The 18,769-nt window shown below is 38.8% G+C and overlaps 1 protein-coding gene across 1 annotated transcript; it reads right to left on the bottom strand.

Annotated features, from left to right (window-relative positions):
• Positions 1-519: 519 nt before the first annotated feature.
• Positions 520-8,787, bottom strand: LOC121432097 (mitotic spindle assembly checkpoint protein MAD2A-like). The gene is made up of 5 exons (XM_041629948.1): positions 8,664-8,787; positions 6,966-7,112; positions 5,664-5,784; positions 4,199-4,302; positions 520-1,360 (listed from the first exon to the last, which is right to left on the bottom strand). The coding sequence occupies exons 1-5, from the start codon at positions 8,737-8,739 to the stop codon at positions 1,188-1,190; spliced, it is 621 nt and encodes a 206-aa protein (XP_041485882.1). The 5' UTR covers positions 8,740-8,787; the 3' UTR covers positions 520-1,187.
• Between the last annotated feature and the right edge of the window lie 9,982 nt (positions 8,788-18,769).

Genomic DNA, 18,769 nt, shown 5'->3' with positions numbered 1-18,769 from the left:
AGGATTCGAACCCACGACCCTCTGTATGAAACGCGAGAGTCAGAACCACTGGACCACGACGCGCCCACCATATCTATATCTGGAGGAGGTGAAGACTTTAAAGGGAAAATGAGCCGGCAGCCTATTTCTCGCTGTCCTCAACTACTCATGTCTGGCCAGATACATTACCCACAATGCATCATTTTGTGCAGAGTAGTCTAGTCTAGGCTAATTTGAATGATTAACACACATATTCATTACCCAATATATTCATATCGCAATTATCATGTTACCAAGTTACCTCTAAAAAACATTTTAGTTTCTCTATAGTCTATAAAAATAAAATCGTAGACTAAATTATCCTCTGTATTACTAATAAGCTCAAAGGTATTATTTACGACTAGCCATTTATATAACACACAGTCAATGAGAGATAATACATTGTTGGTCAACTCGGTACACTCCCCCCTACATGTATCCCATTGAACAAATACTTTTCTGTAGAGATTTTGATCTTTGAAGTCAGCTTCTGCAATATTATTCTCCTCGACAAAACTGATTGCTACTGACCACAATGACCAAGCACTGGCTAGTAATTCGCAACTCAGTGATCATATGGCAAGAACCCTGCTCTTTATTGGCTGATACTTCCAGGCTTCCATTCCACCGTCCAATCAAATTGCTTCATACATGTACAGTGAACAGGTATAATTTACTATTTACTGAATAAATACACCATTCGAAAAATGCCCATTAACAAAATGTGCAGTAAATACACAACTAATAAAAAAGTACCATGTCCCCATGACATAGCAGAACATGAACGAGGCATGGGGATACGTTATACCGGTACCTCATCTTTTTACCAATTAGAAGTTAAGATAAGGCATAAAATGTTCATATCTCCAAACGTTTTCAAATCTGACAACCCACTCTTCTATGGCGTAAACCTGGTCACACCTTGTTCAGGGGGATGATCTATTGTTCCATCCCCCCTTAAAAATAGGTGTGACGCAAGGATTTATGCCAGTGCACTCTTCGAACAAAGGCAATGGGAAATAATGTCATTCCTCACCTTTCACCATTACAAGTTAATAACGGCATAAAATGTTCACTTATCTGCAAGGGCAATCAAATCTGACAACCCACTCTTCACAGAAAGCACACAATATGGAGCATATCATCCTACATGAAACAAAATTTCATTTTTATATACCATCCATGAGTTTGTAGGACACCATAGCATTGACCTTGTGTATTGATGTTGTGAACGACCTCAGCCTGACCTCTTCCGAGTTGTCGATGAGGGACGGTCCAGACTCCTCCCACTTCTCCGGAGTGTTCAGGTCCTTGTCGGTGTAGATAAGTAGGTTGAATTTACCTTGAAAAATAGAATATGATAAAAAAACACATAAATGAGGAACTTTTATGTGCAGTGTCATCTCTGCAACTGCTATAGCCGTTTTTAAAGTAAGCCCCCCTTTTTATGAGTGACTGGAATAGGGCAGGCGATGTTGGTCTTAATCAAAGCCCTCAATCAGGTTCTGTACAATGCTGTGTAAAAATCTGCTCCTACACAAAAATTTTTGTATAGCAGTCTTTGAGAAATGTGGGGAAAATTGCAGTTCTATACAAGGAAAATAATTTCAACATTAGCCGTAGTTAAATAATGGTTATGTTGACTCTATTAATACACATTGGGTGATTTCAAGTCCGGTGTTGGCATTGTTGTTGGTGTTGGAATTTGGATTGCTTCCCCTAGCTCCAAAATCTATTCTGAGTTTGTAAAACTGATCCAGATCACATTACTGACATCTCCACAATTAGCGACTTTTCAGGACCATCTTCATTTTATGTTTGGTGTCATTCTCGAGGAAAAATTGACCTAACACCAACACCAATATGTCAACACTGAACTTGAAATCATTCATTGACAATGCAAAGTGCTTTGAAAATTTACAAGCTTAATCTTTTGTTAGCTTCTTAGATTAATCTAACGCGCCCAGCAGTCTCCTCTGCAGTACACAATTTAAAGGTCCCATGAAATACAGCAAAGATGCAGATTTATTAGTTAGCTTAGTGGTTACTAATTACGATTCCATCAAAATTTTACCCGAAAAACGTCCCACATCAGGTTCAAAGGCAGTTTTATATTGAAAATTGAACCAAATTCGCCCCGCCCACAAAAATTCAGCCCAATTTGGGCTTCGTATATCACATGACAATGACGTCAGGGAAGGCCGAGAGTTGTTGACATTTGGAGTGTGAAGTGCCTATTGTGGTTACAAGTGGAACGTGTACAATAACTAGGGGTCCGGCTGCACAGTTGGGAAATCCTCCCTTCGATGACGTCACAATGATTGACAGGTCGATCGGTTGACTCTTTCGAAAATATTAGTGGGTGTTCCCGTTGAAGTTCATTTCCATGGAAAAACTCAATACCGGTTTGTCGTACACAGGAACCAATGGCAAATTCACATTTTTCAAGTAAAACTACCTAATAGATATTTTGTATCTAGAATAAGATGGAATTGGTGTCATAGGAACTTTAATATAGCAGTAATGCCAACTTTGTGACATGGAGATATCAAACATGTCCTTTTTTTAGATAGATAGATAGATAAATGGTTTTATTAATACAAAATCACATATAAAATACATACAGGCATAGTAGTTTTGAAAACTAAATTGCGCCATGAATTTACAATAAAATACAATAAAATTGTACATTGCATATTACTTAAAGGAATATTGATTATCAAAAAGAATTATTTAAAAGAAAAAAAATATTCACAAGGACACACTCATTAAACAGTCATATACCCAGGCATGCGCTCACACTCACCCCGCATCCAGACACATACCCACACACTATACAAACAAAAGTGGATACTCAAATTTACCTATAATGGATAAAACAAAACAGAAAACAGATTTCCTTTATTTACTTAAAGGAAATCTGAGCGGAAAGAATAAACTGAGGATCAATGAAGAAGTAGCATTATAAAAATCAGTTATAAAACAAGAGAGTTAAAAGTCAAAATGTCAAAAAATATATACACTTGTAACATACACTACACCAGCCGTGGTTAAAAACAAAAAAAACCCTGCCATACCTGGTTTTAGGAATTTCAAAATAAAAAATCTTTGAATATAACAATTTTTTCATTGCTAACTAGGAAATAGATATTCATCAAATTTTAGTACTTCAGCCTCAGAAATACCAGCCTCCGCCTCTAGGCAAGCATGCAGGTGCTTCATAAAGCTGTTCTTAAAGTCATGCACAACTTTATGTATGACTGGAACATGTTGTTAAAGAGATGCTCTGGGCTGAAAATATTTATGTTTAAATAGATTAAAATTCAGAGAAAAATGCTGAAAATTTCATCAAAATCTTATACCAAATAGCAAGGTTATTAAATTTTAAAGTTTAGCAATAAATTGTAAAAACAGTTAAAAGGAATAGAAAACAGAAAAATAGTTATGAATATTCATTAGATGGGATGATGTCACATCCCCACTTTCTTTTTTCGTATACATGAAATCATAATTGCTTCATTTTTTTCATGCATGTGTGAATATGTCTCCCTTCTAATGAAATAAGTCGCAGCAATGAATATCTAAGGCACTTAATGAGTTGTTATTCCAATATTTTTGGTTCTTGAAGGAAAAATTTGAATAAACCTAATTTTATACAATAAAATACAAAACAACAAGTGGGGATATGACATCATCAATTTGCTCATTGAATATTCATGAAGATATACGTAGAACTGTTTCACCGGAATAATGAAAATCTTTAAAATATGATAACTTTGTTAATCCTTGTCTAATATTGATCAAATTTTCAGTGTTTTGTTTGTCTGATTTTTCTTAATCTGTTCAAATCATATTAGTTTCAGCCTGGAGTAACCCTTTCAGTGCCAAGTCAACTGCATAGGGTATATCATTTATCAGAAGAAATGGTCACCAGTCATGTGTTAAGTCAATTGTAACTTACAAACAGCTCTATGAAACACCAACTAGGGGCCCCATTTCATAAAGAGTTACAACTGTTGTAACTTTGCAATTATGGCAACTACCATGGCAACAGGGCTCAGCAGCCAATCAAAATCAAGGTTACCATAGTTGCCATAATGGCAAAGTTACAACAGTTGTAACTCTTTATGAAACTAGCCCCTGGCCTCCAATTCAACACTGAGATAAAACACTGACTTACATGCTGTTTCTAATAAAGGAAGGAATGTGACTGAAGCTGTGATTTGTTTGATGACTGCCTGAATTCCTTTGTGAATCTCTGCTTGTGACTTCTCTCTTGGCTTACTGCAAAAGATGAATAAAGACATACACTTCATTAGTGGTTTAATGGTGATAACATGTAAAGCCCTGGCACGGCAGTTACATATAGCTGCCAGACCAACTCGGGTCAGATCCAGGGTGATCCGGCGGTGAGGTCCATGTAGACACCTTAGGCATCCTTGGAGGTCTGTGAACGTCCAGGAGGCCAACACAGTAGTGTTTGGCAGGACAAAAACATCCAGCATAATGCATAGACTGCCGTATTAGCAGAGAAAACTGGCATGGTCCATGTAAGACCCCCTGAGTGCTCAGTAGATACCATGCCAGCATGATCCAGGGATTACCATGTAGATCCTAGAGGGGTGACACAACATTTGCTCCTGTCTTAATGGCCCGAATTCACAAAGGTGGTTTTGAAAATCCATGGTTTATGCAGATTTGCTGTATAAATTACGCTTAATTTAGCCCGTGTATAAAAACGTCCAATGCTGATGCGCCCTATTGTCGAATTGTGCCAAATTGACACCTGTTACCATGGTTAGATACCGGTATGCTATTTTATTCATGAGTCCATTTTTTGAAGAGTGGACTCATGAATAAAAACATCAAAATTCATTTTCAATCAGTAAAACAGCCAAATTTATCCTAGACAAAAAAGTCATTACATACTTCACATTATAACTGTTTTATGGCATACTCATTCATATATTATATTAATAAATTAATTCATAGTAACATTGGGGGGGATCCTAAAGCTATGCTTAAAGGTAAATACATGTACCAGTTGTGGTAACGATCTCAAAATGAGTTTCGAACAGAATCCAATGAAATTACCACCAAAGTGTTTGACTGTATAAATAAAATATATGTGCCAAATGGCTTTGGAAGAAAATGCGTATTTGGTGAGAAATGAGCAAAATAAACACAGAATTCCATCAAACATCAGGTACTTTTCGAAGCAATATTAATACGCTGTCCCACATATGCTTTTCTGCGTCAGTGATCATCAGAATTATCGATTTGGAGCTAAGACGTCATGATTTTACAAAGATAAATTTACATCAATGCACCAGGTCTAGATGTATGATAATATCTTGACAATTAACCTTGATTTAAAGGACTTTCTCAAGTTTCTCATGATATAATTATTTGCTGCAACTACAGTATTTTACCTTTAAGCATGACTTATTGTATTTGTGAAACACCATCCAGCAGAATCTTTCACAAAGATTGAATTGCAACTTAAAAAATCATTTTGAGTGCCAATGTGCGAATGATATTCAACACGCAATCTCATTGTGAAGTCACATTCAACTTGTGAAACACATTGCAGAATTGAAGGATACTTTGAAATGGCAATGAGCACAGGATAGAATCATACTTACCTATCATGTGTCATGGTCTTATCACATTCTATATCAAACTGCCATCTTTCCATCACTTGATCCGTTTCTTCACTTGATATCGTCACTACCACCTTCTGTACAATCTTTTGATTCAGCCATTCTGGATTAAAGTGATAAAATTCATTTAAAAAAAGAAGAGACATACTATTCCATTAAAAAAGATGAATTAGGAACTATTTTGCTTTGTATAGCATGACAATCGAGGATCTGACTAAAACTATTCACATCGAGGGAACATCAATAGCTCCCTCCTCTCAAGGGCCAGAAGGGTAAATGGCCAATTCGTCCACTGCCAACTGGTCCACTCTCCACATGGTCTACCTTCATTTAGTCTAATCCCATTCCGTCCATCAACATTTCGTATAACAACCATTTGGTCCAATCATAACTTTGTCTAATCACCAGTTCGTCTATTGATACCACTTCGTCTAAGAACCAGTCGGTCTAATAATACCCATTTTCTTTTCTTTCATTTTGCACAATTAACACTTTAGTTTAATTCAACCAAATGGTAGGGGAGACCGGGTGAGTTGGAACATTTTTGACAAAAATGGCTGTAAAATCCCAATAGATTTTATTCGAGAAACAATCAAAATACATGTATCAGCTTGAAGCATATATTTAAGGGCTTCAAATGTACCCCATAAAATTTTTAACTCTATGATGGTTACTGAAAAAATCCACCTTGAACAAGACTATCGCAAGCATTCCAACTTCCCCACTACGGGGTAAGTTGGAACATGGTATGGGGTAAGTTGGAACACTAGGGCTAAATGGCTATTGGACCAACTGGTTATTAGACGGAATGGCATTAGACTAAATGAAAGTAGACCATGTGGTGAGTAGATGAACTGATGATAGTTGAGTTGGCAATTGGACAAAGTGGCATTAGACGAATTGGAGATAAACTGCCAGAAGGGTACTATTGATTCTCCTTCGATGTGAATAGTTTTAGCTTGTTCCGAGAATGAGCCACTGTACACTTGTTTTATATCCCTCCCACATACATGTACATCAGTCTTCATCAAATGAAAGAAGACATAATAAAGAAAAAAGTCCATACCAAATGAAAATTTTCATCTAGCTGTGCAGGTGACACGGATAAGTTGCCACAGAGATGCGGCACATTGTAGAGCTGTTACAATGTGTGCACTGACCTGCGCTGAGATTTATGGGATTGCACTGAGACGCAATTGGCAACTTATTGCAATAGGATCTTAGTACAATCGCATAGCATAGTGTGTGCTGTGCTTAAGAAAACAGGAAAGGGGAGAGACAAACCTTTGAGTTGATCCATCACCGTTGACAGGTAAGCTTTGAGGTGTTCATCTGTGGTCGTCAGTAGGGGCAACTTATACATGTCGCATCTTGCAAATGTCTCCGCTGGATAGATGCCACGCTGGTACAACAAGTTATTGATGCCATAATCTAGAGAAAGATAGTACAATTATTAACCCTATCTTAACTGGGCTATTTCAGACCAACATATACATCAGATCTCAGCCGTTGATTGTGTGATCGCCGCGAAAATTTGCACACGTGTAGAGCCAGATGTAAACTGCAAGATTGTATTGTAAAATTTTCAAAAAATGATTTTTTTTATTAACGGTCAACTCAAGTCCACCCAGAGCTGCCAACCCGAAAAAGAACATTTCAGTATTTTTAAAGTTGAAAATCGGTATTTCGCGTGAGAAAATCAGTAATTCAGTATTTTCACAAAATAACATAGGACAACACATAAAGCTGAAACTTTAAAAATCAGTATTTTACATTAAACTATCAGTATTTTTCTAACTTTTCAGTACTAAATACTGAAAATCAGGACTACTTGGCAGCTCTGTGACCACCTGACCTCAGAAAAATGTTGATTTGAATCAATAGAGAAAAATCAGACAAGCCAAATGCTGAAAATTTCATCAAAATCGGATGTAAAATAAGAAAGTTATGATTTTTCAAAGTTTCGCTTATTTTTTAACAAAATAGTTAAATGAACGTGCCAGTTACATCCAAATGAGGGTCGATGTCACTCACTCACTATTTCTTTTGTTTTTTATTGTTTGAATTATAAAACAATATTTTGATTTTACGAATTTGACGATTAGGACCTCCTTGCCTGAACCACAAAATGATAAAATAATGGAATTGGAATTCCAAATGTTCAGGGAGGAATGAAACTTCATTTCACATGACAATGACGAGAAAATAAAAATATTTCATATAATAAAATACAAAATAGTGAGTGATGTCATCAGTTCCTCATTTGCATAACGACCGAGATGTGCATATAACCATGTGCATATAACTGTTTTGTGAAATGAAGCGGAACTTTAAAATACCATAACTTTCTTATTTACATCCGATTTTGATGAAATTTTCAGTGTTATGCTTGTTGAATTTTTCTCTTTTTATTCAAATCAGGTTTTTGTTGGGGTGGACTTGCCCTTTAAAATTAAGCAAATAAGTGTAAGAAATTTGCCCTTATTTTGGCTTTTGCCTTTAAGTTTAACTCAATTTATATAAAAAAGTTGCCGAAAAATAATTAACTGTAGATTAGCCTAATGTAGATCTATCTTATTGTGTTTTTTAATTCTTATTTGTTTTTTCAATTTTCAAACCTAAGGCTTGGCTTTGTTTTTTATTGTTTTTTTCGATGAACTTTTTGAAGTTTTTCCGGGGGGGGGGGGGGGTCAAATTGAGAATGTAACATTACAGTCTAGTACTTTAAAAGTTACAACTGTAGCAAAATCTCAATCACAATATCAATGAAATTGACAGGTCGACAATAAATTAAATTTATTCAATCAGCATCATAAGATTTTGAACATGGCACAATTTACAACGAATGGGACTGAAATAACTCCATGCGCATAACTCTCTACCTCGAGCGCTTCTGTACTAAACCTCTTTTAATTCATCGCTCCAACTGGGATTTTACCGTCATCTAAGGAATAACATCGCTTGAGTTGGGAAGATACTCACAGAAGAATTCTGCAACAATTTCACTTGATCCTCTCAAAGTAATTGTGTTTTTACTTTTGGTAGCTGTCCCCGCCATTTTTTCGATCTTCTCCGAGGTTGTAAACAACGTGATGTGATTGGTCAAGATAATCCAGGGTCGTACTAGTCTAGACTCTGTAGGCATGTCAGACCTTGATTGAAACTTTATTAAACAAGTTTTCACGCAAAGACTAACTTGCTGTTTCAATTCCCGAGTGAGAGGGCCTTCATAATAAGGCATAAGTTAGCTGCACATTAAGACCCTTAACTTGAGTGAAGGGTTTGCACAGCATACAAATCTCTAATATGCAGGGCCCTGAGCTAGAACGATTTGTTTTACTGGCGGCATGACAAGCAAAAAAAAAAAATCATATACATAAAAGGTGTTCACTACATGAGTGTATGTAATTATCGCAACCTTTCTCCATTTTAACACCTAACATAATTCATGGGTTGCTGCCCCAGCACACTCGGTTCCCAGAGCCATGCTAAAGGTGAATTATAATAAGAACATCTTGGCGGTATACCCCCATCCTTCCCCGGGCACCCTTCATAATGGAATAATGCAGTAATTCAAGTGTTACCGTTTCAAGTCAGTATATCTCGCTCCTCGATCGCATCGACTGTTTAGTTAATGTTCATTGTTTCAAAAAGTGCAAAGAATCCGAGCATTGGGATCAGTATTATGTACATGTATATTTTTTTGCTCGCGCTTCGCGCTCGCATCAATTGTTTAGATGGATACCCATCGCGTTCATGGTCACAAAAACTGGTTTAGAATCTAAAAATAAGGCTTGGGTCGGAATCTAAAAAAAATTTACCTCGCGCTTCGCGCTCGCATAAAATGTTTAGTTAGATAGACATTATGTTCATGATTACCAAAAGAGCTTAGAATATCTAGATTTTAGGTCAGATTACCACAAAATTTCAGCTCGCGCTTCGCGCTCACATCAATTGTTAAGATAGATATGAGTATACCCATCCTGCATGTTCATGGTTGCAAAAAGTTCTTTAGAATCTTAAGGTTTGGGTACGTTGGAATATCAAGACAGATACAGTAACCATCTTGTTAATGGTCACAAAATTGCTTAGAATGTACAGTTCTTGGCTTGGAATAACATTAATCAATTGAGTGGAATAAAATAACACTGAAAAAAAAACTCTGCAATGTTAGAGAAATGAAGAAAGAAGCATATTTTACATTTATGAAACGCTAACATGAAACATATAAAATTAAAGGCTGATAAGAAATAAAATAAATACACTAAAATGGAATTAATAAAATAAGTAGGGGCGCTATTTTAATGAGAATCATAATCTGAATGCGGCTGCCAAAAGGTTCAAAACCCATGCCCATATTTACGAATCATTTTGGCTTAAAAGGTACCCATTATTACGGATTTATTAAAATTTGAGAAGCAATAAATAAAAAAAGGCCAGTATCTAAAAATTGGGGGCCATGTTCAATTTTCCAGCATAAAACCATATCCCATGTTTAGGGATTTCTTCCAAAAAAGCGACCAGCGGTACATCCCCCTGTGTCTTATTTCATGAGTACCCCGAATTAATTTGACTTTTCCTTCTCGATCCCAGCAAGTAAAAGCTCCTCACCGTCGACTTGAGTCGTAGGTGCTTGTACGTATTTTGACATGTTCGTAGCAAATAATAATAGCTGGATTTATAAAGTATAAAGAGGATACAAAGCGCTGCTATTACCCCGGCTTTAGATTAAGCTATACCATATCACCAGCGCTCAGTGTATGCAATGAATTGAACCTGCCGGGTACCCATTTACCTCACCTGGGTCGAGTGCAGCACAGTGTGGATAAATTTCTTGCTGAAGGAAAACACGCCATGGCTAGGATTCGAACCCATGGCCCTCTGAAAGGCGAGAGTCAGAACTACAAGACCACGACGCACCCACCTATAGGCGTAGTCTTGATGTACTATTGTGTAGGCCTAGATGAGAAAGAAATCTAAAATTCTGCCATTTGGCAACAAATTTAACACTGTGCCAATTAGCACTTGACATATTGAGAGATCACAATATTTCACCCAACTGATAATTAACCCCAACATAGCTCACGTATGAAAATGTTTAGTTTGTGGAAATTGTGCACATTTCGTGCGGGATTGAAATGAATCCAATGACTGGGTTAATATGCTGTAAAGCGCTTTGAGCCGTTCTGGGAAAAGCGCTATATAAAAATTGGCTATTATTATTTCCGAGCTTAAATATGTTTTATATAGTGACTTCAAAATTTGATATTTTAACCTCCATACTATTTTGTTTTACTCTCTCGTCTTCCTCCTCTTATGTTTCCCCCTTTTTTCTCATCTCTTTTCCCCCCTTTTGGTTCCGCAAAAGGCGGGGGGGCATATCAATTTGTTTGCGCTCCTTTTTTGCAGTGCGTAGCGTGTTAAATTATTTCCCTATGGAGAATATTAGAAAAATACGCCTTTTTTGACGGATTTGCTAAGATATCTCCCAAACGCGTCAACAAGGTGATCTATCAAAACAGAATAGAATAGAGCAGATTCTCACCTTGAACATGATATGATTTTCATTTAATTTTAGTCAAATTAAGTTCTGTCACTTTTGAGGTTTTTGGAACCTTTCTTGATGATTTTGGAAATTCATTTGTACATGAGCCAATGGGCAAGTGCAGGAAACGAAACGTTTGGTGCGACTTCACATTGTAAAAAAATATATACGTCACAATAGACCCTATCAAAAAAAGACATTTTGCAGAAAATGCTGTAGATTGCGAATACCTAAGAATTATTTTGATTGGATAAAAAAAACCTCTGTCACTTTTCACATTTGCAAAAGCTTTTGCAATAATTGGTCACTATAGTTTGGCGGGTTCAGCCGATGGCATTGTGTGTACTCAATACACACGCATAGCTAGGCAACGCAGCGCGTGAAGAATTTTGCACGTTTTCATTATTCGTACAGCGACGACTTGAGTGTATGTTGGATAGGACCGTACCATTTTTGACCGGGGGGTGTGCCAATGAATGCAAGTGATCAAGAAGAGTTACAAAACTGAAGGGAGTGAGAAAACAAGGAAAGTGAGAGGGAAATTTATGAAAACAAGTAATGCGAGGAAAAATGACAAGAAAAGGAGAGAAAGGAGAAGAAGTGAAAACACGCAGCTGAGTGCGCTCACGATATGTAAGTTGAACACCCCTGCACCGCAATGTAGCAGCCCGCCACTATACACGTAGAGATTGCCTGCACGATGCTCAGACAGCGGCGCGTATTAGTGACTGTGCGTTAAACGTCCCATTTTTATGCCTTATAAAAGGAGCGTTTTTTGTACACAACAAATGGATATGCGGGCCCCTCCGGACCCCCTGTGACTATAGTCTAACAAGATTCTAGTTAAACATGCTAGCCTTGTTAATATTTTATTGGATCAATCGTAACTCTTTGTAAGACGAGGCAGGCCCTGGTATGTTTGTACCAAAGGCGGTTCCAATTTGAAAAGCTACCTTAAACTTGGTGAGGCACCATGCTATACTTCTCTGTACACGTTCAAATTGGAACTGCCTTTATCGCTGCGGAAAGGATTTGGCCGTGCGCCAATGCCTGCCATAGAAGGGGCGGGGCTTGCGCGAGCATAGAAGGAAGAACATCGTCTGTCGGGGGGTGGGGGAAGGGTCGCTTGGTCACGTGACTTCGTTACGAAAGATGGAGGAGAGAGGGAAGAAGATAAAAGATGGAAAGAAAGAACGATGAACAGGGGAGGGGTGAAGATTTGTAATGAAAGTTCAAATTGGAATGTTTTTGATTCAGTGAAGTTCAAGATTGAATTTTGTATGTAAACATTGCGTGGTTGAATTCATTTTATTTTTCTTATGTTTTTAATTTATTTATAAATGAACGAGAGAGAGAAAAAAGGAGAGAGGGGAAAGAGATTCGTTAATGAGAGGGGTACGTGGGGGAAAGAAATTATTTTTAGTTTAAATTTAAATTTGTAACAAAGTTTTAATAAAAGAAATGAAGGAACAATGTAATAAAAGTTTGAAGATCATTTTTCAAGTAATATAGTTTGAAATTTATTTTTTTGCATGTAAGCAATACTTTGACTGTGTGCTAATTGCATTCATTTCGTTCTTTTTGCTATTAAAACAATTATTTATGAATGAGAAAGGAGTGGTAGAAAGAAAGGTAAAAAAAAGTAAGTAAAGTAAGAATGGAGAAACCGATGATAAAGTAATCAATCAAAAAAGGAAGAATGGAAGGGAGAAAGAACTAAATAGATTAAGTAATTGAGGAAGAATGGAGGTAATTAAGAAAGAAAAAAAAGGAATAAAAACAAGCGCCTCTGGCAGTCTCACCGGGATAAGCCCGTCAGTCATAAGGACCATAAGTCATAATACTAACTGGTCATAAGGACCGCTAGTCATAACGTGTAAAATCCTATACCCAAAAGCTCGCTAGTCATAATAGGCAAAAGGGGTCGCTAGTCATAAGGTCATAAGGACCATGGGTCATAAGGTCCGATTTTCATAATGCAAGATAAGGGTTGCTATTCATAATGGACCATAAGGGTAATTGATCATAAGGATCGCCAGTCATAATCAACAATGAGTGTCGGAATTCATAATACTAGATGAGGGTCGCTAGTCATAAAAAGGAAGAGGCTACATTGATCATAAGGGTCGCCAGTCATAATAGGGGATGAGGGTCGCCAGTCATAATGGTAGAAGGGGTTCGCCAGTCATAATAATGGATGAGGGTCGCCAGTCATAATAATGGATGAGGGTCGCCAGTCATAATAGGAGAAGGGGTTCGCCAGTCATAATGATAGATGAGGGTCGCCAGTCATAATAGTAAAAGGGGTTCGCTAGTCATAATGGTAGATAAGGGTCGCTATTCATAATAGTAGAAAGGGTTCGCCAGTCATAATGATAGATGAGGGTCGCCAGTCATAATAGTGGATGAGGGTCGCTATTCATAATAGTAGAAGGGGTTCGCCAGTCATAAAAATGGATGAGGGTCGCTAGTCATAATAATAGATGAGGTTCGCCAGTCATAATAGTGGATGAGGGTCGCTATTCATAATAGTAGCAGGGGTTCGCCAGTCATAATGATAGATGAGGGTCGCCAGTCATAATAGTAGAAGGGGTTCGCCAGTCATAATGGTAGATGAGGGTCCCTATTCATAATAGTAGAAAGGGTTCGCCAGTCATAATGATAGATGAGGGTCGCCAGTCATAATAGTAGAAGGGGTTCGCCAGTCATAATAATGGATGAGGGTCGCCAGTCATAATACTGGATGAGGGTCGCCAGTCATAATAGTAGAAGGGGTTCGCCAGTCATAATAATGGGTGAGGGTCGCTATTCATAATAATGGATGAGGGTCGCCAGTCATAATAGTGGAAGAGGGTCGCCAGTCATAATAGTAGAAGGGGTTCGCCAGTCATAATAATGGATGAGGGTCGTCAGTCATAATAATGGATGAGGGTCGCCAGTCATAATAGCAGAAGGGGTTCGCCAGTCATAATGGTAGATGAGGGTCGCTATTCATAATAGTAGAAAGGGTTCGCCAGTCATAATGATAGATGATGGTCGCCAGTCATAATGGTAGATAAGGGTCGCTATTCATAATAGTAGAAAGGGTTCGCCAGTCATAATGATAGATGAGGGTCGCCAGTCATAATAGCAGAAGGGGTTCGCCAGTCATAATGGTAGATGAGGGTCGCTATTCATAATAGTAGAAAGGGTTCGCCAGTCATAATGATAGATGAGGGTCGCCAGTCATAATAGTGGATGAGGGTCGCTATTCATAATAGTAGAAGGGGTTCGTCAGTCATAATAATGGATGAGGGTCGCTAGTCATAATAATAGATGAGGGTCGCCAGTCATAATAGTAGAAGGGGTTCGCCAGTCATAATGGTAGATAAGGGTCGCTATTCATAATAGTAGAAAGGGTTCGCCAGTCATAATGATAGATGAGGGTCGCCAGTCATAATAGCAGAAGGGGTTCGCCAGTCATAATGGTAGATGAGGGTCGCTATTCATAATAGTAGAAAGGGTTCGCCAGTCATAATGATAGATGATGGTCGCCAGTCATAATAGTGGATGAGGGTCGCTATTCATAATAGTAGAAGGGGTTCGCCAGTCATAATAATGGATGAGGGTCGCTAGTCATAATAATAGATGAGGTTCGCCAGTCATAATAATGGGTGAGGGTCGCTATTCATAATAATGGATGAGGGTCGCCAGTCATAATAGTGGAAGAGGGTCGCCAGTCATAATAGTAGAAGGGGTTCGCCAGTCATAATAATGGATGAGGGTCGCCAGTCATAACAATGGATGAGGGTCGCCAGTCATAATGGTAGAAGGGGTTCGCCAGTCATAATAGTGGATGAGGGTCGCTATTCATAATAGTAGCAGGGGTTCGCCAGTCAAAATGATAGATGAGGATCGCCAGTCATAATAGTAGAAGGGGTTCGCCAGTCATAATGGTAGATGAGGGTCCCTATTCATAATAGTAGAAAGGGTTCGCCAGTCATAATGATAGATGAGGGTCGCCAGTCATAATAGTAGAAGGGGTTCGCCAGTCATAATAATGGATGAGGGTCGCCAGTCATAATAGTAGAAGGGGTTCGCCAGTCATAATAATGGGTGAGGGTCGCTATTCATAATAATGGATGAGGGTCGCCAGTCATAATAGTAGAAGGGGTTCACCAGTCATAATGGTAGATAAGGGTCGCTATTCATAATAGTAGAAAGGTTCGCCAGTCATAATGATAGATGAGGGTCGCCAGTCATAATAGCAGAAGGGGTTCGCCAGTCATAATGGTAGATGAGGGTCGCTATTCATAATAGTAGAAAAGGTTCGCCAGTCATAATGATAGATGAGGGTCGCCAGTCATAATAGTGGATGAGGGTCGCTATTCATAATAGTAGAAGGGGTTCGCCAGTCATAATGGTAGATAAGGGTCGCTATTCATAATAGTAGAAAGGGTTCGCCAGTCATAATGATAGATGAGGGTCGCCAGTCATAATAGCAGAAGGGGTTTGCCAGTCATAATGGTAGATGAGGGTCGCTATTCATAATAGTAGAAAGGGTTCGCCAGTCATAATGATAGATGAGGGTCGCCAGTCATAATAGTGGATGAGGGTCGCTATTCATAATAGTAGAAGGGGTTCGCCAGTCATAATAATGGATGAGGGTCGCTAGTCATAATAATAGATGAGGGTCGCCAGTCATAATAGTAGAAGGGGTTCGCCAGTCATAATGGTAGATAAGGGTCGCTATTCATAATAGTAGAAAGGGTTCGCCAGTCATAATGATAGATGAGGGTCGCCAGTCATAATAGCAGAAGGGGTTCGCCAGTCATAATGGTAGATGAGGGTCGCTATTCATAATAGTAGAAAGGGTTCGCCAGTCATGATGATAGATGATGGTCGCCAGTCATAATAGTGGATGAGGGTCGCTATTCATAATAGTAGAAGGGGTTCGCCAGTCATAATAATGGATGAGGGTCGCTAGTCATAATAATAGATGAGGTTCGCCAGTCATAATAATGGGTGAGGGTCGCTATTCATAATAATGGATGAGGGTCGCCAGTCATAATAGTGGAAGAGGGTCGCCAGTCATAATAGTAGAAGGGGTTCGCCAGTCATAATAATGGATGAGGGTCGCCAGTCATAACAATGGATGAGGGTCGCCAGTCATAATGGTAGAAGGGGTTCGCCAGTCATAATAGTGGATGAGGGTCGCTATTCATAATAGTAGCAGGGGTTCGCCAGTCAAAATGATAGATGAGGATCGCCAGTCATAATAGTAGAAGGGGTTCGCCAGTCATAATGGTAGATGAGGGTCCCTATTCATAATAGTAGAAAGGGTTCGCCAGTCATAATGATAGATGAGGGTCGCCAGTCATAATAGTAGAAGGGGTTCGCCAGTCATAATAATGGATGAGGGTCGCCAGTCATAATAGTAGAAGGGGTTCGCCAGTCATAATAATGGGTGAGGGTCGCTATTCATAATAATGGATGAGGGTCGCCAGTCATAATAGTGGAAGAGGGTCGCTAGTCATAATAGTAGATAGGGTTCGCCAGCCATAATATTGGATGAGGGTCGCTATTCATAATTATGGATGAGGGTCGCCAGTCATAATAGTGGAAGAGGGTCGCCAGTCATAATGATAGATGAGGGTCGCCAGTCATAATAGTGGAAGAGGGTCGCCAGTCATAATAGTAGAAGGGGTTCGCCAGTCATAATGATAGATGAGGGTCGCCAGTCATAATAGTGGATGAGGGTCGCTATTCATAATAGTAGAAGGGGTTCGCCAGTCATAACAATGGATGAGGGTCGCTAGTCATAATAATAGATGAGGTTCGCCAGTCATAATAGTGGATGAGGGTCGCTATTCATAATAGTAGCAGGGGTTCGCCAGTCATAATGATAGATGAGGGTCGCCAGTCATAATAGTAGAAGGGGTTCGCCAGTCATAATGGTAGATGAGGGTCCCTATTCATAATAGTAGAAAGGGTTCGCCAGTCATAATGATAGATGAGGGTCGCTAGTCATAATAGTAGAAGGGGTTCGCCAGTCATAATAATGGATGAGGGTCGCCAGTCATAATAGTAGATGGGGTTCGCCAGTCATAATACTGGATGAGGGTCGCCAGTCATAATAGTAGAAGGGGTTCGCCAGTCATAATAATCGGTGAGGGTCGCTATTCATAATAGTTGATGGGGTTCGCCAGTCATAATAGTGGAAGAGGGTCGCCAGTCATAATAGTAGAAGGGGTTCGCCAGTCATAATAATGGATGAGGGTCGTCAGTCATAATAATGGATGAGGGTCGCCAGTCATAACAATGGATGAGGGTCGCCAGTCATAATGGTAGAAGGGGTTCGCCAGTCATAATAGTAGATGGGGTTCGCCAGTCATAATACTGGATGAGGGTCGCCAGTCATAATAGTAGAAGGGGTTCGCCAGTCATAATAATCGGTGAGGGTCGCTATTCATAATAGTTGATGGGGTTCGCCAGTCATAATAGTGGAAGAGGGTCGCCAGTCATAATAGTAGAAGGGGTTCGCCAGTCATAATAATGGATGAGGGTCGTCAGTCATAATAATGGATGAGGGTCGCCAGTCATAACAATGGATGAGGGTCGCCAGTCATAATGGTAGAAGGGGTTCGCCAGTCATAATAGTGGATGAAGGTCGCTATTCATAATAGAACAAAGGGTTCGCCAGTCATAATAATGGATGAGGGTCGCCAGTCATAATAGTAGAAGGGGTTCGCCAGTCATAATGGTAGATAAGGGTCGCTATTCATAATAGTAGAAAGGGTTCGCCAGTCATAATAATAGATGAGGGTCGCAAGTCATAATAATGGATGAGGGTCGCCAGATATAATAGGATTTATTTATTGGAAACATTTCTTAATAACTTTGGCGCAATCTCAAAATGTATCACTGCAAGGAAAAGACTCCCTGCAGATTATTCAAATCCAAACGTTAACATATATATATCTCAATTAATTATGATATCAAATTATTTGGGATAAGATGAGATAGGCCTATCCAGCCATAATGATTATGCATTCTCCTTTGGCGACTTGCTGTTTTGAAATTGACTGCGGTATGGTTTCGAATTGGGAGGGGGGGAATCGGGTTAGGTAAGTTCGAAATGTTTGTGTGTGTTTGTGGGGGGGGGGGGTTAACATTGTACTGGTTTATTGAAAAGGACGGCAAGGGGAGGGATTGAGCCTCTCATGGTCCCGGTTTCCTGGGTCAGTCAGAATATCAAGGAAAAGTAATATTACATTTCAAGATATTGAAGGTCAAGTCGCAAGAAAAATGTTGACTTAACGTTAAAAATTTCTTATAGATTTATTTATTTAATCATTTATTAAAACATCTTTATACAGGATAAAATGTTCAAATAAAACACTGTTTTTCAACACGGTCCTGTTACATCAAGAATATGAAATAACAATAAAAATGCATACAAAATTAATTAAGTTAAAATACTGAATATGCTTAATTTAAAATAAAAGTTGCAAAAAATAGAGAGAGCAGGAAGAGAAATAGTGTGGTTTAGTATATGGCAGAA

The sequence above is a fragment of the Lytechinus variegatus genome, chromosome 18 (assembly GCF_018143015.1).
Source record: "Lytechinus variegatus isolate NC3 chromosome 18, Lvar_3.0, whole genome shotgun sequence".
Classification (NCBI taxonomy): Eukaryota; Metazoa; Echinodermata; class Echinoidea; order Temnopleuroida; family Toxopneustidae; genus Lytechinus; species Lytechinus variegatus.
Note: the sequence above shows the minus strand (reverse complement) of the source record. Positions and strands in the feature narration are given on the sequence as shown.